The sequence below is a fragment of the Poecilia reticulata genome, linkage group LG9 (genome assembly GCF_000633615.1).
Source record: "Poecilia reticulata strain Guanapo linkage group LG9, Guppy_female_1.0+MT, whole genome shotgun sequence".
Classification (NCBI taxonomy): Eukaryota; Metazoa; Chordata; class Actinopteri; order Cyprinodontiformes; family Poeciliidae; genus Poecilia; species Poecilia reticulata.
In genome coordinates, this window is record NC_024339.1 from 12,752,730 (window position 1) to 12,773,652 (window position 20,923).

Sequence of the window (20,923 nt, forward strand, 5' to 3'; positions counted from 1 at the left end):
TTTCAAAGTGTCGGTGGCGCTAATGTCAACACCTTCCAGTATCCTGTCTCAGAAAGTGAACTATATTTTATTGGTTTAGTTCCTATTAATATTATAGAAACCATATGCAGGATTTCACTTTACTCGAGGCAGTTTCCGTAAATATGCTGCGACATCTTTAAGAGGTAATTTTGAACGCTTGCTAACAATTAGCCAACTTAGCTTCCGACGCTGTTTCCATGGAGATGAATCTTAACGATTTGTTGGCTGTTCTTTTAGCCTGATATTTTTTTTCTGTTATTATTTTTGTATTTGTTTAACTATTAATGTCTTATTCAAAACCTCCTGGGCCTCAGAAGTCTCATGTTGGTACTGATTCGTACATTTTAACTTTTGCTGATTCTCCTGTGGCTAACGATGCAGCAGACAGAGGTAAGCTAACTAAAATTTTATTTTAAATTATTTATTTTTGCCTTCGTGTTTACAGTGTGATTTTGTTGTTAATTTGTTCCTTACTTCACAGTAACCCAAAGCGCTTCCCTTAGTCTGAGATTTAATCGGACTCTGGATGAACTGAGGTAATGCTGCTGAAAACGTATTTACGTTTGAATATTGCTTTGCCTTTTTGTCAAATCAAACCTCAGATAAGTGGAAAACATCATAGATGAATGAAAATTTTAAGTGGATATTACAAATGTTTTGGTTGAGTTGGTACACGACTACGACAGATTATTTAATATTCTAAATATTTACTGTTTGGTGTGATTTTATTGACTTGAATGTGTATTTTTTTTTATTAAAATTTGTGGAAAGTGAGTATTTTTTCCAAAGAATAAATGTCTGCAGAAACATCTTTTAAACTGCAGATTATAGATGACACGTGTGTGAATTTTCTGAGCAGTGAAGAACTCAACAGGCAGACTATGGAAATACAAGACATACGAGAGGAGATTCAAAATGCACCCAGCGGAGCTTTGAGGAGGTTTGGATCCCCTTACAGAAACAGATCGCCCGAACGAAACTGCCACAAAAGTAAGTTTTAATGCTCGTTTTTTAACATTACAGGGCCTTTCAAAATGAAGTGCGCCCCTTGAACTTTTCCTCATTTTGTGATTTTACAACCACAAACTTCAATAGCTTTTTTTTTTTTTTTTTTAAAGGTTCTTTATAAAAGTTCTCTCAATGCCTTTTTCCATTTTTGGATGATGAGCTGTTCAAACTTTGAATTCATTTTTCTAACCCAACTCTGCTTTAAACACTGACCGGTCTGGTTTGTACCTTCGTTTTCAGGATGCTGTTTATTCACTAATGTTTTCTTACAAAACTGTGTTTATACATACATTAAATGGCACATAGCTTGATTATTTCATAGTTAGGTGATTTCCAAAAGCAATTGATTGCAGTGGATTTAATTTACAGCTATCAGAATAAATTGGGCTATAATTGACACACTTTTTAAGATTATTTGTTAAACATTTTGGAAAACCATGTGTCATTTTTTTCCACTTCACAGTGATTTACTGTAGGCCTGAAACGATTAATCCAATTAAATGTGATGAATCAAGTAATTATTGAAATAGTCATCAACTGATTTAGTAATAGATTAATTGTTAACTTTATACAGTCTCAAAAAAGGCCATTTGCTGAAAGAACACGACAGTACAAAAAATATATACATTTTGCTATTAAGATCAAAAAAATATATAAATCTGAACTCAAGTGGCACATTTTTAGCTTCACCTGGTTCAAATTCTATAACAAACAAATCTCCTATTAAGCACCTTTTGCTGTCCAGTTATTAATCGGTTAATCAAAAAGCATTCAACAGATTAGTCCTGTTTTGATGCTAAGTCAAGCAGAAGGGGCTGAGCTTTTCACGCTGATATTAGAAGTATTTTATTTTTCTTTGCGGATGCATCCTTTTTCTACAAATTATTGAGTGTACACTCAAATAAACACTGCGGTGCTGTGTTTATTTTCCTATTTAAATATGGAATTGAACTGTTTATTTGCATTTTTATGAATTTTTAATATTGTATAAAATATACTTTGTTTTTAAAAACCTGTTTTAAATAAACAAATCAAATAAAATCTGCACAATGGCAATTTATAAAAAATGATTAATCCGTCAAAACATTCAATGGATTAACCGATAACTAAAATAATCGTTGGTTGCAGCCCTAATTTGCTGCTCTGTGTGGCTCTACTACACATTATGTGAATAAGACAGGCAGAAGTTTGTGGTTGTAACATTAGTTAAAAACCTGTTTGAAATAAACAGGTTTTATATGTGAACTTCATCACATTATATGTGAAGGAAACGTAAGAAAAATCCTGTTCATTTAGCTCCAATTGTATTATGTGTTGTCATCCAGCACTCATGGCACATTTTTCTCAAAGACTTTTGGAATAAAAATGCTCGCAAAGAAGAACAGATAAATACTCAGCCTGTCTAAAGTGTTTCTTTTCTGCTCTCTGCAACGATTACAATGCTGCTGCCCACAATATGTTTTAAACTAAATTTTCACTGGTGGCAGATGACTCAGCTGAAGAATCTGCTGGTTTTTCAGCCCACATTGAGACGCTGACTCAGGCTATTGTCGACTGCATGGATACTTTAAAACAGGACGAGGTGCAGCGAGACCGAGGCTCAACAAATGAAATGGATGCGTTGGAAAATGCAGTAGAACACCTGTCTCATTTACATCTTAATAAGGTTTATATGTTCATTCCAGCCATTGATTCCCTGTGCTGTTATATTGATCGATCTCAATTTGGTGCTTTACCTTCTCAAATAAAGGCACACAGTGAGGAAGAGGAGACATTTAGTCCACAAAGAGCCATCATGCACCTGAAGTCTAAACTGCATGAAGCTCAGATGGAGAACGACGCCCTGACTGACCTTAGGTGAACATACATTTAATTCATTCCTGTACAGAAGGTGCTATAACTTACTTTGACCCACAGATCTTCTTACTGTTAGGTTAAAGGACTCAAGGAAACAGGTCAGTCAGATGGCGAAGATGCTGCACTTGTTGGAAGAACTTCAGAAAGTCAAAATGTCGAAGGTCTGGAAGCTTCCGGAGACGGAAGAAGAGGCGTTTGCTCTTCAAAGAGAAGTAGAATCACTGGCAAAGTGTGTAAGGAGGGTTTACCACATACTTTATGAAAAGCAGTTTGGGGACAACTCGGCCGGTAATAAGACTATGAAGCATCAAGAATCACAATCTGGATATGAAAATGTCCACAAGGACACAGATAAACAACACTGGACATATTTTAGAGTAAGTAGTAAAACTCAACTAAGGATTTCGTTCAGTACCTTTAAGTTCCTGATGTGCATAATGTTTCTTTTCTTCCACACCAGTCAAAAGACCAACAGAGGAACAGCGAATATGAAGGATTAAATAACCAAGAAAGGTATACGATCTGCTGCAAATTGCTTATCAACTTTATAAATGTTCCAGTTAAATTACTTATAACTATATAATACTTACTACTTTAGAACAATATTTAGCTTTATACTTTTAATAGAGAAACTCTCGTTAGTTTACTTAGTGACCCAGAACAAGAATCGAACACGGAGAACCAACATTTAGCTTTATGCAAATCTAGAACTCAACCCAGAACAACTGGAACCAACATCTAGTTTTTATACTTATCCAACTTTTAATTTTATACCTCACTAATCCAGAACAAGCCCAAGATGTAAAGAAACCCCTATTAGTTTATAAATTATGGACAACATATTCTTATCAAACATGTGGAACCAATATTTAGTTTTGTACTTTTTTGTCTTTCTTTTTGTTTTGTTTTTGTTGTATTTCCTTCTAGCTCATGTAAAGCACTTTGAACTGCCTTGCTTCTGAAAATGTGTTAATGTGAAATGTTCCTACTGCATTACACATCAAGATGCATACCTTCTTGTTAAAATAGGAAATAAAACCAACATTCAGTCAGAGTTAACCACAAACAAGAAGATAATACAAACAATTAGTAGATAACTGTAAAGGACGAATTTACAACAGCATACTTGACTTGTTGTTAACTACTGCTGTCAAAACCTGTTAAACTGAAACGATTAATGTTTTGTTTCGGTTGTGAAACTGTCTCTGCATTTCATTTCTGCAGGATGGAAAACCTTATTGCAAGTCTTGACCAGGAGATGGCGATGTTCACAGACAAATCCAAACACCGCTTATGCAACAAGTTGAGGCTGCTAAAGTAAATATGTTGAATCTCTTACTGAAAATGTTGAATGTGTGTCTCATGCTGAGTTAATCAGGACATTCTAGACCAATATTTCACCCGGTCACTGAAGCAGTCTGTCTGTGTAGGAACCTGGCTGAAAGTCAGACCTCACTGCAGCTCTGTCAGATCAGTGACCTGGAGTTAACCGTCTCCAGCTACAGAGACAAGGTAAAGAATCAAATCATGATGTTATTCTCTACAATAGCGCTAATTACATTGTTTTATACAGTTAAAGTTTGATTAACCTGGCAGGAAGCAACCCAACATCACAGTCAACCTGTGAAAATTCTCCCTATGCAGAAATGAGTCTCTTTATCTCGGGTTTGTGATTTCTGCTTGTGTCGTTGTAGGTTAGTTACCTGGAGAAGAAGATGCTGGAAACCGAGATTGAACTGTTTGCCACCCATAAAGAGAGAGACCAATCGCTACAGCAGGTCAAAGAGCTGCAGTCACAGCTTCAACTACTTAAAGTACGAGAATAAACCCTACTTACGTCGCCTCAGTCCTGTCATGCTGTGTTATTAAAAATCTACATTCAGGTTGATGTTTCAGTAGATTAAGGAAAATCAGTCTGAGTGACTAAAGCAGCAGATTACTACATGATGTAACGCTTTCCGAAACATTCCTAAACAGTTAAAATTATTCCCTGCTCATTGTTGTAGATGTCCATCCATGTCAGAGGTGTTATAAAGGCAGAAAGATTCATATATTTGCATCGGTAAATTTTGAATTATCTCTTCTTCCCAGTCAGTAGTTTATTTTAATCTCTAACATTCATGTTGGACCACTTTATAAATATCTTCCATTAATTCATATTGATGTTTTACACAGTATTTAAAACCTGTTGGTTCCGATGACTTTGTATTTTCTCTTTATATGATACCATTGCCGTTGTCTTTTTGTGTCTCTTTCCTTGACAAAAAAATGGAAAGAGCTATACCTGCTACTTAGTGCTGCTTTATTACTTTTTCTGTACCATAGAAAGTACTCCCAGACCTGGCCTCTGTTTTCCTGTATTGGTTCAGTAGGACAGATGGATGTTCACACTACCTGCATTTCCATTTACCATATAATTGCGCAAACTGGAATTATGAAAATAAATTAGCTTAATGGAAATGGAAACACACCAATTTTGGAAAAATTCACGTGTTTCAATAAATAAAAGTAGATGGTTTTCCAGCTGTATGGAAGTTGGTGTATTTCGTAAACCTGCAATGGAAACACTTTTTTCACATCACACCAATCATGTGGTCAACAACCAGATGTTACTGCTGGGGGAAAAGACAAAGAAGACGACAGGAAGTAGTAGGAGGAGGATGGCGCGCCGTGTTTTTAATGCCCAAATTGTGTTTTTTCAATATTAGAGGAATATTGACAAAGTTTTTCTAATAATTTCTAATAAAGCTTTATGTATATCAAGCAGAGCATCGTGGCAAAAGCTGTAATGCTTAAAATGCAGATAATTAGATGTAGGAGAACGTCTTCACTGTTTGTGTGAAAATGCCAGAACCTTAAAAGCCTCTGTGATAATTTAGAGATGTTGTTTGCTTTGCTGAAAGTGGTCACAAAGTGAATCCAGTTGATAGATTTAAATAATTAAATACTGCAAATTTAGCCCCATTACAATATATCAACTTATTTCTGGGCCACTTCACTGATCAGCCTCTTCCACATCTATTTTTAGACTCTCCCAGAAAATGTTTCATTCCCTTCCTTTAGTTGTCATCTTCTCCTCCTGTGTGATTCAGTCTTTTTCTTGTTTTCCATTGATGTGACATTATTCCTTTGAATATCTGCATGTGGAGTCGCTGAGAAGTCAAATAAAACTATAAAGCACCAAATACAAACTAATGAAATGTGATGCTGTTCATTGTAAATAGCTGTATTTCTGTCAAAGTATCATGACAAGTAGAAGTAGATTTTAAATAATTTCCCATTTCCGCCTCAAAACTATTCCTCAGATGGCACCAAAACAAATCTGAATCCACTAATGCATATTTTCTTCTGTTGGGCTGGTGAGAAAAATGCCACTTGATTTTTAAGAAGTTTGTATAAATCAGCTGAAAGGTAGTGGTGAGCATTTATCATGAAAAATGTTTTAGAAGAATAAGTTTGATTTATTGCCGTCTTGAAGAATTTCATTTAAAGATGTTGGGAAAAAAAAACTGACAGTACTATTGAAAATTTTACCTTACTGTTTTCTCCACTGTTTGTTCCACGAGAGCATCGATTAAAATAAGTAAAATTTAAAATATAATTGAATGGAGTTACTGTGTGCAGTTTGGTGGTATCCATTTCAAATCAGAATGTTTTTCAAGAGCAGTGTTTGCATTTGTGAGGTTATGAATGGGCCACCATTCAAAAACAACCATAAAATTACTCAAAAAAGAAGTAATAAATCGATTTTTAATCCAATTTTTTTTATTGTCGTTGCAATAGAACCACAAAATAATATGATATCAAACTTACTAAAAGGTTCCTAAACACAGTTTTAGCATTTTTTCCATAAATTGTTTTTGTTATCGACACTGCTTTTATGAAAGAAAGCCATAAGAAGCTCCATTTATGTCGCTACAATCCATGTATAAGAAGCAGCTAAAACATGGAAGGAATTTCTCTGGTAAGATAAGACCTAAGCTAAACTTATTTGGCCTATTTGCAAAATATTATAAGTTATTGTGAAGATCCTCCTTATTCAATCTGAGTTTGTGATTAATTCCTTAAAAAGAATGAGCAAAATGACACACACTAAATCAGCCAAAGCTTTCCAGGTGTAATAGTGATTCTACAAAGAATTTATTCATGAAGGCTGAATATAAATGCATGCCACACTTTTCAGATTGTCAATTTTAATGAACATATAAAGCTATGTAATTCTGTCCTTCCATTAAAAGATTTTGCACTAATTTTTGTTGGTCTTACATGAAGATGCATTACAGTCACTATATATTAACAAAATGTGAAAAGTTCAAGGTGTATGATTCATTGCAGCTCTTACTTAAAAATGATGAAAGTATACGACAGGCCTGTCACAATAAGCAATAAATAAATTGCAAGATCAATTAAAATTAGCCCAATAATTTTCATTTGCATGATTTATCGTTTTTCTTTTTTCTCTCTAAAAAAACTGGAAGTAAAAAGTCTTCATTTTGTTTACCGACTTCATAATTAATTTTATGTGTTGCTTTGTTTATTTATTTTGTATATTTAAAATGTCTTCCAGAAGAAATGTTCAGCAGATTTTAAAGTTTAGTGATCTTTGAAATGAAAATGTGTTCTTACATTACCATTATTTTATTTGAAAATGGTCTCAAAAGAACAATATTATCGCGATAACTTCTGGGACAATTTAACACCCAGCAAAATTTGTTATTGTGCCAGGTCTAGAATAAGTTTAAAACATGCTTAAATGTGTAAGAATCTGTTTTATTTTCCCATTTAAATGTTATCACACCTCTGTTTTGTTGTCTTTCACTCAGTCTGTTTGTGAGAAGCAGCAGCTTGAATTCAGGGAAGATATGAAGGCTCTGAGAGGACAGCTGGAGTCGACCAGGAAGCAGTTTTTCAGAGCCGCAGAGGAGAAATCCTGCCTGCAGATGCTTACAGAGCAAAGGTCACAGGAGGTAAGGAAACTTCAGGAACTTCTGCAGGAAAAAGACAAAGAATGTTAGATAAAGGAACAACAAAACCAGCAGGTTCCCAGACTAAATAATAATTAGCAGGTCATCCATTATTCCTTATATTAATTACCGTAATTGATACCTTACCTGCCATTCTGTCCAAGTTTACGCTCAGCATCTTGTAACTGTTCAGTGCCAGGCTCTGCAGGCTGAATTAGCCCAACAAAAGTCTGAGTTGGTGCGTTTGGACCGGGAGAGGCGTGAGCTGCAGAACTCCCTGACCGACCAGAACCAGCACCTTCATCAGGAAACTCTGGACAAACAGCAAGCTGTGAAGCAGCTGGAGCTGCAGCGCGCGCAGCTTTTCAATCTCAACAGTAGGTAGAGTTTATATCATCACAGACGGACTGCTGCTGTTGATTCTGTATCATTTCTGTTGTTTTCACTAAATATTGAGATAAAACTTTATTAATTTGAGGTAAAATTGGCACAATATGGTGAGAAAGTATTTTCCTCTTGCAGATTTCTTCTGATATAGCTTTTTTTAAATCACAGTTTTAAAAATCCACCACAGAGGCTTAAGATTATAAAATGTCTTTAAGTTTACTCTGGACTCTTTTAGAGATCAACACATTTCAATGTGCATACATTATTATTTTATTTACTAATTTTTATTTAATTCATATTTAAAATACTAAATAATTTCTTACTTACAGTAAACTATATCACTTATGGTTTAAGTTACATTTGTATTTGCTAATATTTGTCAACAAATAAACAATTTCTCCTTGGCGATCAATCTAGAATATTCTGATTCTGATTCTAAATGTTTCCGATCATCAGAGTAAATACAAAATGCTGTTTTGAAATTTTTGTTCTTTTTATTGGAGGAAAAAATAAACAAAAAAAGGAACTGTTTTCCTTCAACTGATTTCTCGTTACTTAAAGGGCCATTTTGCTCACAGTGACATCATAATCTATTTTATTGATGGTTTCTGTTGTCTGTTGTTTTTTATTTATTGCTTTTGATAGTTGTGTTTTATTTTGGATATTTCAGATATCTTCCAGTTCTAGTGTAAAGTGTTCTTTATAAAATTAAAGAGTGAACTTGCATTATTTTGGTACTATCAATATATTACCTGAAAATAATCTCAAGTCATTTATCGTGACAGGATTAGTTATAGTTGCAGCTTGTATTATATCTCACACAGCTTCTCCTAGAAAGATCAGCTCTTGTATCAGATCAGATCATCTTTCTGTCCAGCTGTGTAAACCAAACGCAGAACTGTCTTTGGTATGTTTCCAAAGCCAACCAAGCCCTTCCATTGTTGCATTTGTTTGGTTATAAGCGATTGCTCGCTCTTTGGACGTTTCACGTGTTTTTGTGGGCGCTATTTCAGAGCAGCTGGAGAACCTGCAGCGGCTCCACAGCTGTAAGAACGAGGAGCACGAAGGCGTGGTGCTGCAGCTCCAGAGCCAGCTGGGCAGCGCCCATGATGAGCTCCATAAGATCCGACGCAGCCTGAAGACCCTGAAAGCAGCCGACGGGCATGGTTTGTTACACCTTCATTTGAAACTAAAGGAAAAGACGTGGCACAATACTAACAATAATAATAATAAGCAAAAGTCTCAATCAATCACATGATAATTTAAAAAGGAATTAGATCATTTTCATTGACATGATTGTTTGTTTTTCTTTTTTTCTGACTTTTTTTCTGCCAAAAACTGGATGTTAAAACTATTCAGTCTGGTGCTTTGGTCTCAACTAGCCCCTTTTTAATTTGGACTCATTTTACATGTTTTACGTGTTTTGTTTATTTATTTTGTACATTTAAAATGTTTTCCAGTTCCAGTATTAGATGTTCATTAGAAATTAAAGGTCATCTTCCATCTTTAATGGCATAACAATTAAATTATTTGCATTATTATCCCATCACCTATGTATTACTTGAAAATGGTCTCAAAATGACAATAATATCTTTTATCGCAATAACTTCTGGGACAATTTATCATCCAGCAGTATTTATTGTGACAGGCCTGCACTTGATATTTCCTCATAAAATAAAGAGCACAGATAAAAAGGCTGAAATTATTAATTGGATTAATTGTGATTAATCAATTATTGAAATGATCGTCAGCTAATTTAGTCATTGATTAATTGTTAACTGGAATACACAGACACAAGCACAGTCAGAGCAGTAATTAAGCTAGAACTATAAACGTATATATGTTTTGCATTAAGATGAATTAAAAACAAGAATTTGTAAATTTATTCTGCCCAGAACTCAGTTGGCATAGTTCCAGCTTCACCCACATCAAATTCTGTGAAAACAATCATCTGCTAATAATCATTTGCAATCCAATTATTAATTGGTTTATTGAAAAAAAATGTAGTTTTACAAAGCAGAAAGAGCCAAACTTTTCACATTTTGATGTAAGAAGTGTTTTTACGCTGCTTTGCTACACATGATCAAGCGTACACCAAATGAATACTATGTTGTTTAATTTTAGGCAATAAAATTTGTATTTTCTTGTTTATTTGCATTTTTATGTGTTTGTAATATTGTATAAAGAAGCTTTAGGTGAAAAATCTGCAGAATGTGCCTGTTATTTTATCGGATTAAACGATTAATCATCAGAATAATCAATAGATTAATCGATGACTGAAATAATCGTTGGTTTCAGCCCTGATTGTGTTTCTTTTAGTAAAATCCTGGTCATTAGAACTAATGCATGTGTGGCTCTCCCAGGCCTGCAGGTGGCTTTGGACATGCAGAAGGAGATCACCGCCAGGAGAGAAAAGGTTGACGCCATGCAGAGCAGAATCCAAAATTTGGAGGAGAAAGTGGAGAAACTGCAGCAGGTTAAAACTTTTCAAACACTTGTCATACACTGGCAGACCAGGTGCTGCAGTTTCTCACCTGTAGAGAAACACCTGCAGAGTTCCTGACTGAAGACATCTGAGAAATAATAACAGAAAATGTTTTATTATGATGTCATGCAGGCAGGTTAATTCATAATCATTTGATGCAAAGAAAAAACGTCTGGAAAAATCTATATAGTCTGTCTGTCCATCCATCCATCCATCCATCCATCCATCCATCCATCCATCCATCCATCCATCCATCCATCCATCCATCCTGTTAAATCATAGAAACAACTAGTTTCTTTACTCAGCTTTATTCCGCCATGTGCATCCTCCGCACAGACATGCAGAGAGCAACGAAGAAGAACACAAACCCATTACATATGCTCCTGGCATAACAGTGCCCCTAGTGGGTGGACATGTAATACAAATAAAACAAAGGAGTAACACATCCATCCATCCATCCATCCATCCATCCATCCATCCATCCAYSCATCCATCCATCCATCCATCCATCCATCCATCCATCTTTCTACAATTGATTTTTTTCAGATTCCATACTTAAAACCTCTGCAGGTAAATTTATACAAAATTCATATCGAACTTTTGTATCAATATTTTAAAATGAGCTCATAATTCTTGATATTTGAGTCTAGAAATATTAGGAGGATTCTGTTTTAGGTAACATTTTGCTCTATCGCTGTTTTTTATTTAGTTTTTTCTGTTTTCAGGAGAAGCGTCACCTGAACCTGGAGGCGCACCATCAGCTTCAGGACCTCACCTTCGCCAGGGAGGAAAAGAGGCAGCTTGGCAGTGAACTGAAGGCCCTTCGCTCCAAAGACCATCAGCTGCGGGAGCGGATCGTTGAGCTGGAGGGAATCCTTCACAAGGTGAAACACAAAACTAAACCTGACCCAAGAAAAACATTTACTCTGAGATGTTCTTCCTTTCTTAGTGTCGTTCTCGGTCTCAAATTTTTTTTTCTTATATGTTCTTAAAGATGTGTGAAAGTTTGGCGAACTGTCAGGATTTCCTCCAGCTGAGAGAGCAGGAACATTTTCGCTTGAAACTCCAACATGCTCTGAACTTGAAGGTAAATTTACCCTCAACCAGAACACCAGAGTTTTTTTTCTTTAAAGAATGAATCTTCTCAGTTTATTTATTGTCTTCGGTTATTACTGAAACTAGTCATCAGACCCAAAATCTGGGTGTAGTGACCTGAACATTCCGAGCCACATAAAGACAGTTACAAAGTCGGCCTTCTGTCACCTGAAGAACATCTCCAAGATTAGAGGACTAATGTACCACCAAGATCTAGAGAAACTCATCCATGAGTTTGTCTTTAGTCGCATTGATTACTGCAACAGTTTCCTTACAGGTCTGACTAAAAAAATCTATCCTGCAGCTGATCCAGAATGCTCCTGCTGGAGTTCTGACTAAAACCAGGAAAACAGAACACATCACCCAGTTCTACAGTCCCTACTCTGAGAGAATAGACTTTAAAATACTGCTGTTAGTTTATAAATAACTGAATGGTTTAGCACCACAACACATTTAAGATCTGCTGTTGTTGTACCAATCTTCCAGACCTCTCAGGTCTTCTGGTTCTGGTCTGCAGAACGTAGAACCAGAACCAAACACGGAGAAGCAGCATTCAGCTTCTATGCACCACAAATCTGGAACAAACTTTCAGAAAAATGCAAAACCACTGAAACGCTTAGTTCCTTTAAATCAGAAACTCGGTGTAGTGTTGCCTCTAACACTACACTGGAGCATCGATCAACATGTTTGATGTACAGTTGCTTGATGACGATATTTGACAAAATGTAACGTTTATTGCTTGTTTTAATTGATCCTGTATGGTGGTTTTGTAATGAAAGGACTCTGAATTGCCTTTTTACTGAAATGTTCTAAACAAATAAACTTGATCAGTTAATAAAACAGTTGGTGGAGACCAGACTCCCAGAAAACTCAGTCAACCTTTAAACTGAGTCAACCACAGCACAGTTTGGTTGTAGAAAACTGAAATCTGAGCAAGTGTCAGAGTGAGAATGTTTCTAAAAACCTTCCATCATCATTTCATGCTCATTTTAATTTTAATGTTGAAGATTTTTTTGCATGTCTTCATTCAAAACCTCTTTTGTTCCTGTAGGAACTCCAGGGTGGGAGTCAGTGCACATGTTTGGCTCCATCTGATCTGAACTGCAGGACCCAGTCTGCACAGTCCGCCCCGCCCTCCCCCCGGCTCCCATTCAACACCCAGATCAAGGTACGGGTCAGAACCCTCCCCACATCGTTTTGCCTTTTTGTCTGTCCCTGTGGTCCCAGCGCGTCGAGCGCACGGATTAATCGTTTTTATCTGGCAGCAAAGGCCCCAGCTCAGCACATCTGCTTCGTCTTTAAATCAGTAACACTCCAAACACACATTCCTGCTCCATGAGGGGAAATCAGATGGTAATTTCTACACAGCTTTATCTTAAAGCAAACTTTTTTTTCATTTCATGCCATGTCAAGGTCATGAATGTTCTCAAAGGGCCTGTTGTACCAGAATGTGTTGATAAAACCCTTTAACAAAAATATTAATAAATAGGTCTGACTGAGTTCATTAAGTACCTCTTAGAATTAAATAATATTGAGCATCTTTTCACATTGTTTGTTTTGGGGATATTTGCTTAGGACTGGACAATAAATCAATAACAATATATATCGCGATGTACACAGGATAAATATTAGTATATAATACGTATGATAGAATATTCAATATTTAATATATAGAATGTTCACTGAACTCTGATGCTGAATCGCTAAGCATTCTGGGAGATGTAGGCAGAGGACAGACTTTAGCTGCTCTACCTTTCACTGAAAGCTAAAAAGAGGTTGGTGGAATCAACTAACTCACTTTCTCTTTGGTTACCTAGCAACAGCTAGGGTTGCTTGTGGTTACCTAGCAGCAACCTGTTGAGTAACTGGCGCAGCAGCAGTTTAAGGTTTCACCACCGTGGCTCATATAGACTTAAAATAAGAAACAACAGCTTTGAGTGGAAACTGGATAAAACAGGAAAGGTCACACCACCAATTTGGCAGTATTTCAAATATTTATATCAATAATTATCAGTGTCGACTGATATGAAACACTTATATCGTGATATGCTTTTCAGCCATATCGTCCTGTATTTATGAGTGACGGTAAATGTGAGTTTTAGTTTCTCTCCTCATCGATCACAGATGATAACTTGACATGAAGTAAAACTGAGGCAGCAGTGGAGTAGAAGTAGGAAATACTGACACCTGCAGTTGGAAGTTAGCATTATTTAAACCCAATGTTTTCCTCAACACTGACAAAAATTTGCTTTAGGGCGAAAAAGTGTCTGTTGATTTTGCGTCAATTTCTGCAAAACATAGGAGGGACTGATGTTATTTAGCAGTATACAGATAAAAACTGATTTAATTGATAAAATAATATTCAAGCACACAACTGTTATCTTCCAGATTGAATTAACGTAGCTAACTGGCGTCCAGACTCTATGGAGGGCCAGATTTGGCCCCCGACCTTTGAGTTTAACACATCTGTAGGCCTGTCATGACAACAAATTTTTCTGGAGGATAAATTGTACCAGTAATTATGGCGAATTGGCAGTAAATAATAATATTGTCATTTTGAAACCATTTTCAAGTAATTTTGGTAATGTTATAATAATGCCAGTTTTCCATAGTTACCAAAAACTAATTAACTTCAATTTTGTAAACAACACTTAACTTCTGGAAGATATTCAAAATATCCAAAATAAAACACAACAACCAAAAACAATGAATAAAACTGAAATAAAAACCACTTAAAACCGAAACCATAAATAAATTGGATTATCTTTGAAAATGAAATTTCCCTTCCAGAAATATTAATCATCAGAAATTACTGAGTTCATATTAATTCATCATGCATTTAAATTTATAAATTGCTTATTGTGACAGGCTTACACATGACCTGGATCGCTGTGTTTATTTATTAAAACCTGATCAAATGTAGTTTTATAAGACTTATAGGTCCTATAAGTTTGTTATTACTGTAGCTTTATTTACGTCCTCCTTTTCTCTGGATACTGAATGCAGGAGAGTTCTCAGTGCGAGCGCAGAGCTCTCGTCAAAGAGATGCAAGCAGACGGCAGACCACACAGCTCTAAGCACGCCGCCAGCAGGAGAATGTCTGCGCCGGAGAGGCCGCATGCTGCCGCCGCTTCGTATGTCTGTCTCCGTTCTCACACTCTGCCAAGATTAGCTTCTTCTGTATCGCAGCCCAGGTCACATTTAAACACCATGTGATGCTGCTGATTGTGGAAGAAGTCAGTGGAATGCAGGAGGAGCTGGTGTGGATCCATATGACTCACTGGTTCACTCACTGGTTTCATATGCTACTGATAATCTGTTGGCTTCGCTATTCTAGAAAATATTTGCTTGATTTTTTTTTTTATCATGAGGTTTCTGCTTTCAGCTGAAGTAAACAAACATTCATGCAGTACGCAGTAAATCTATAGTCATATTCAGTAAATTAGAATATTATTAAAAAGTCCAAAAGTGCATGAACTGAAGCCACAATAAGTCCAACCTAAGTTTGTGATCCAATCTACACAGTTATACACAGAAAACCTCTTAACCAATGGTTCACTACTCATTCCATTAGCAGATTATTTTTCTTATAACTTGGGAAAATGTCTTGTTATAAGTTAAATGATCTGCCAGTGTAAAAATCACTTTTTCATCAATATTATGGAATTATTGACCTAAACCAAGCTGCTATATCTTACTGAAAAGTTACTTGTTTTTTCTTATTTCAAGTATCCTAAGATTTCTGCACTAGAAACTAGACAAAAATTACTCAGCAAGATTTTTTATTTTTTTTTATTTTTTATTTTTTTGAAGCGTTTTTATTTTTTTGACGAAGTCACTTCTTCAGACATCAACATTCATCCGTCGTCATTGGTGGCTATGCTAGCTAGCCTTAGGATTCACAACAGGCTGTGCTTTCAGATTGACAACGCTGAGACCCACCTGCTCGCTCTGATTGGTTGTTTCTAGTTAGCACTGGGAACACTGGGAAAAGGCAGCTTGATTCTTTTGATATTTAAATTTTTTTTTTATTATCTGTTTCATACTATACTACCACAAAATAGTGATATTTTCAACAAAATGCAGATGTTTAAAAAAAAATTCTTATAAAAGTTAGATAATGCAGCTTTAAGTTGGTTTTATAACCTAAATCATCGGTAGGATCCACCAGATATTTACAGTGTATTTCTTCTGTCACCTACCGCAGTGCTGAGGATGAGGAAGGACTGAAGGTCTGCTCCAGTGTGAGGAGAAAAACGTTTAACAGGTAGGCAGCATGCCCAACCCTCCCTGGAGTTCTTCTCTGTTTGTCTTTCCTGCTGTGTTCAGTACAACTGGTTGTATTTTTAAAGATTCTCCCAGCGTTTCCTCTCTTACAGCGTTAGACAAAGCTTTTCACTCTGAGCAAAGTGACGTAACCTGAGTGTGTTTGTGCTACCGCCGCATACAGTAAGCTACGTTTTCTGGAGGCAACAGAGCTGGACGGGCAAATAGTCAACAACAGAGACGGTGAGCAGTAAATCTGCCTGTTGTCTTGTGTTTTCAATTTACTTCTTTGGAAGCGTTTTTATTTTTGTTATGTGACTGCACCCACGGTAATAACTGCCTCTCCTTGTAAAGATGCAGGAAATATTTTAATATAAATTCTTTGCAGCAGCATAATCTCATACTTTAATTTAAGCACTGAATTACAAATGCACTTTTAATTCAGTATATTTATGTCTGTGCTAAATAAAATAAATGTTTCAAGTTAATTCAGCATTGTTTTTCTGTATCGGTTCGGTATCAGCCAATACGAAACATCAGATATCAGTATCGGTATTGGAAGTGAAAAAGGTTAATCAGTGCATCCCTGGTTCATGAATCAAACTCCAAAACGTTTACATTCACTATGCTCATACAGACATGTCTTCCTGGTATATATACAGTGTTGGTGTTAAGGTAGAATAAATAAAGCAAAAAAACAAAAGTTAAATAAATATATTCATAAACTGGTAAAATAAAATAATGTATATCTTTTTGTCTATGGAAATGTCTTAACAAAAAGTGTCAAAAATACATTCAAATACATATAAAAAGTGTCTATTACAGCAAAAATAAATATATAAAATATAACAGGGATCTGCTTATGAGATAAAGTTAAATTTCTGAAGAAGAGTTCATGTTTTTACGAGTTCTTTATGTTTTTCAACAGAGGCAAGATAAGTCAGTTTCTTTAAAATTATTTTAAAAAATTTCACTCTATTTCATCATGTTGAGATAATATTTTGCTAGAATTATAATTAGATTAACTATATATATATATATATATAATCTGAATAAAAGGTTGAATTGTTAAGGATGAGCAAATTTGATAAAACAATGTTCTTTCTCATTTTTTCTGCAAGTAGTTTTCTGACCAAAACTTTACGGTATGAGAACACCCCACAAATAAATGTTCAATACTTTCGCCCTCACATTGACCAAAAGAGCAGCGACAAATGTTATCTTTAGCCTGATGATGTCTTAAATAAGAATTATTTGATCCTACTAGTAGCAATAAAAAGATTGTCCTCCACAGTTTTTTTTGCTTAAATAACTCCATCTTTGTTTACATATGGGAGCAGAGAAAGTTTCTAAGCTCTGATGAAGCCTCTCTGTGTCACATCATGTTTGTTCCCCATGGGAACATTAAGGCATTGAATGCTAGTGATCGTTCCTAGACACTCAGATCAGTTGGAAAAAGGTGAAGAGTAAATCATTTTAAAAAGCACCAATAATAATTGTGATGCCAGTAATTTCTATGTGTGACTGGAATAAATATTATTAAAATTAAAGAAGAAATGTTTTTATGAGATACATTTTTTTATCCATCTACAGCTCTGTAAAGAATGAAGAGCCCACTGCACTGAAAACCTCCTGGTTATTCCTCTAAATACTGATTTCTGAACTCTTCCTGACTTAAAACATTAGTATTATTGTTTCTAAATTAATATGAATTTGTTTTCTTTGCATTATTTGAGGTCTGAAAGCTCTGCATCTTTTTCCTTATTTTGACCATTTCTCATTTTCTGCAAATGAATACAAAATTTTTGCTTGTAATTTCAGAGACATGGTGTCAGTAGTTCATAAAATAAAAGAACAAAGTTCATTTTCCTATAAAGAGTAAAACCAGAGAAACTGATCATTTTGCAGTGGTCTCTTATTTTTGCACAGCTGTGTTTCTCTAATGCATGTTCTGACTTTTCCAGGCCTTTTGACTTCGAGCCCAGTGATTTCAGCGAAGTACAACACGTTCCCACTCTCACTGAGCCGCAGGTCACCTGTCCACACCCTCCTGACCTCTGACCCCAACAGCTACCGCTAAACATGAAGAATGTGAGGCTGACTCCTTGTGTCAGTAAGATGATTAAATTTTTAATGGGAAATTTATGAGCCGTTACAGACTGTGTTTGTGTGCGACTCAGACATAACAGAGTATAATCCAGAGAGGCTGACGTGATGTAATGAACAACAGACACATTTTTACAGATTAGTCATTTGTTAGGTTTTGTTTTTCAATATGTTGAACGAAGATTCACTTTCTGAACTCTCAGAAGCTGCTTTAGATCCAACCCAAAGCCAAAATATTTAAAGCTGATCAGTAACAGATGACAGGCAGAATAAACGAATGCTTTCAATCATTTCTGTTAATTCTGTTATTTGGTTTTTGAAAACTCACCAGAGGAAGTTTGATCACTGAAGATTTCATAAACCAAAAACCACACGACTTTTCATCACTTTATCTAATAAAGTGTTTAGTTTACATTAACGTTTCACTTCATTATTTTCTGTCAAGATGGAAAGAAATGTAAACATTATGACTCAGATTGTTTACAACACATTATTACACAAACTTAATAATGATACTCCTGTTAGTTCCCATCTAAACATGATTCAACTCTCATTTCACTTCTCTTGTTCACTTCCTTCACTCATTCCTTCATTCCTTTCTTTCCAATTTTCTTTGTTGATTTTTGTGTTTTTATGATGTAAAGCACTTTGAACTGCCTTGTTGCTGAAATGAAAAATAAAATCAAATAAAATCCGATTGACTGATTGATTGATTGACTGACTGACTGACTGATTGTTACCTTTCGGTTTAGCTTTGTAAACTGTGTTCAGCATAAATTTCTGATGCTCTTTTATTTTTGTGTTGACAGAAAGTTTTCCCTCTTCTGCAGTTTTTCTTTGTTTTTTTCTGCTGTTTCTGCTTTTTTCTTAAATTTCTGTAAATCTTTTTTCTGCATTTGACTTTAAATGCTTCTGCAGTTTTTACTAAAAATATTAATCTTAAAGCATTCAGACTGCGTTTTTGCAGAAAATGCTAATGTTTTTTAGTTTTGTTTGGCCTAACCCTAACCCTCCTGTTACAAGAATCCGTTCCTCATATAAATGTGGAAACTGGATGAAAACAGTCCAGATGGGAACTGTCAGAAGATCTTGTGTTTATTATCTGTGTTTGTTCTGGTGTAGCAGAAACATTCAGATTATCTAATCTTGTCTCAAAGTGAGTCTTACGGGAAAGACAGACTATTTCCTGAAACGTATCACTGCTCATTTAAGTGTTTGTTAGATTTAACTCTTTCTTTTTTTATTCACCTTGTATTTATTTCTATTGTTAAGCTATTTCTTGGGCTTGGATTTGTTGTTTAAAGTAGCCAGGAAATAATTATAAATCATTTGTTTAATCTTTTAGTAGTTCTACACAGCTGTTCAGTTTTTGAATAAAAGTTTAATAAAAAACTTTTAATAAAAGTTTAACACTATAAATGTAGTTAAACTTTCTCTGTTTGTTATATACCACAAATGTTGGTGTGTTTTAGTAGTATTTTACACTTAAGCTGATTTAGAGTTGAAATTAATTTCATTGACGACCAAGAAAGAATATTTATGTCAGAATGGCCTAGTCAAAGGCCACATCTAAATCTTGAAGCTGCTTTTTACTATGCATTCTGATGAAGCTTGATGCAAATGCAAAGAACGTAAAAAATAAGCAAAAACCAAATGTGCTCCACAGTTTTTAGATTTTAATGGACAAAAAGAAAAACTTCGCACACTGCAAAAACACAAAATCCTACCAAATAATTTTAGTTTCTAGTGTAGATATCTTAGTAGACTTGAAATAAAACAAAACTAACTTAAAAGTAGCTTTTCAGCAAAATATATGAACTTGTTCTAAGTCAATAATTCCTAAATATTAGTTTCACTTTTGCATTAATTCACTTATAACATGGAAAAAAAATATTTTTATAAGGGACATAATCTGCCAGTATTACTAATACTTCTTCATCAATATTAAAGAATGATTGGCTTAAAACAAGCAAATTTTTCTTGCTTTAACTTACTTGTAAGTTAGTTTTGTCAAACATAGTAAGATATTCACACTAGACACTAAACCAAAATATTTGGTAAGATTTTGTGTTTTTGCAGTGCATTATAAGAAAAGTTCACTACTTTACGTTTCTCTAGAATAACAAAATCAACTGAAGTTTGTTTTGTGTGACAAAAGTGAAAAACGGGTATGGATCCTTTAAGAAGGCGCTGCATGAAGTGATCTGGGAAAATATTTGTAATTATTGATTATTGGGGAACTCTGCCCACTTCACCGCCGCTTGACTCTCTCCAGCTTTCTTCATCCTCCTCTTCACAGGAAGTGATGACTGCACTCAGTTTGATCCAGAACAGACGCATAACTAAAGGAGAGAGATACGGTGATGTAAATATCTGTCGGTGCGGTATAAACACGCTCTGCTTCATTCAGACGTTTATCTGCTCTCTCTCGTCTAATCTGAGTTCTTATTCTGGCTCAGAACAGCTCAGTTCTGAAGTCCTGTTGGTGTCTCTGGTTCTGCTCCAGTCTGTTCTTTTACAGATCCCACCGTTGCTCTGTTGATTTACTACTTCATCTGCTTTAAGGTAATCTTCAAAGTCTGGTTTTAGGGGGTGATGTAAAACAACCGGTGTGTTTGGTCTGCTGAAAACCTGGTTTGTAGTTTTTGGATCTTGTAATATTTAAAGTGATTAAAACATATCGTAACATGCTGTGTTTAAGGTCACCTGCGGAAACCTCACCTCCTATCCGGTA

General features: G+C 35.3%; 1 protein-coding gene across 6 annotated transcripts; it reads left to right on the forward strand.

Annotated features, from left to right (window-relative positions):
- Positions 1-18,228, forward strand: LOC103469925 (coiled-coil domain-containing protein 158). 6 transcript variants are annotated; one of them, XM_017306893.1, is made up of 22 exons: positions 1-164; positions 403-411; positions 503-557; positions 881-1,011; positions 2,517-2,695; positions 2,780-2,886; positions 2,963-3,263; positions 3,347-3,399; positions 4,111-4,203; positions 4,317-4,398; positions 4,581-4,700; positions 7,710-7,853; positions 8,044-8,227; positions 9,251-9,403; positions 10,601-10,713; positions 11,448-11,606; positions 11,717-11,809; positions 12,869-12,985; positions 14,824-14,951; positions 16,025-16,084; positions 16,268-16,326; positions 18,048-18,228. In XM_017306893.1, exons 4-22 carry the CDS (start codon positions 903-905, stop codon positions 18,161-18,163), a joined length of 2,370 nt encoding a protein of 789 aa, XP_017162382.1. In that variant the 5' UTR covers positions 1-164; positions 403-411; positions 503-557; positions 881-902; the 3' UTR covers positions 18,164-18,228. The 6 variants fall into 6 exon arrangements, 5 of the variants coding, with proteins under 5 accessions (XP_017162382.1, XP_017162383.1, XP_008416220.1 ...); XM_017306894.1 differs by having other exon boundaries at positions 406-411; XR_534425.1 differs by lacking the exon at positions 1-164 and having other exon boundaries at positions 171-411; positions 16,197-16,326; positions 18,048-18,088.
- Positions 18,229-20,923: the final 2,695 nt, after the last annotated feature.

Coding starts and splice junctions, on each gene's coding strand:
- LOC103469925 (XM_008417996.1), top strand. CDS start 306: ATGTCTTATTCAAAACCTCCTGGGCCTCAGAAGTCTCATGTTGGTACT. Junction 3,264..3,346: donor AACACTGGACATATTTTAGA/GTAAGTAGTAAA, acceptor CTTCCACACCAG/TCAAAAGACCAACAGAGGAA. Junction 14,952..16,024: donor CCGCATGCTGCCGCCGCTTC/GTATGTCTGTCT, acceptor CACCTACCGCAG/TGCTGAGGATGAGGAAGGAC.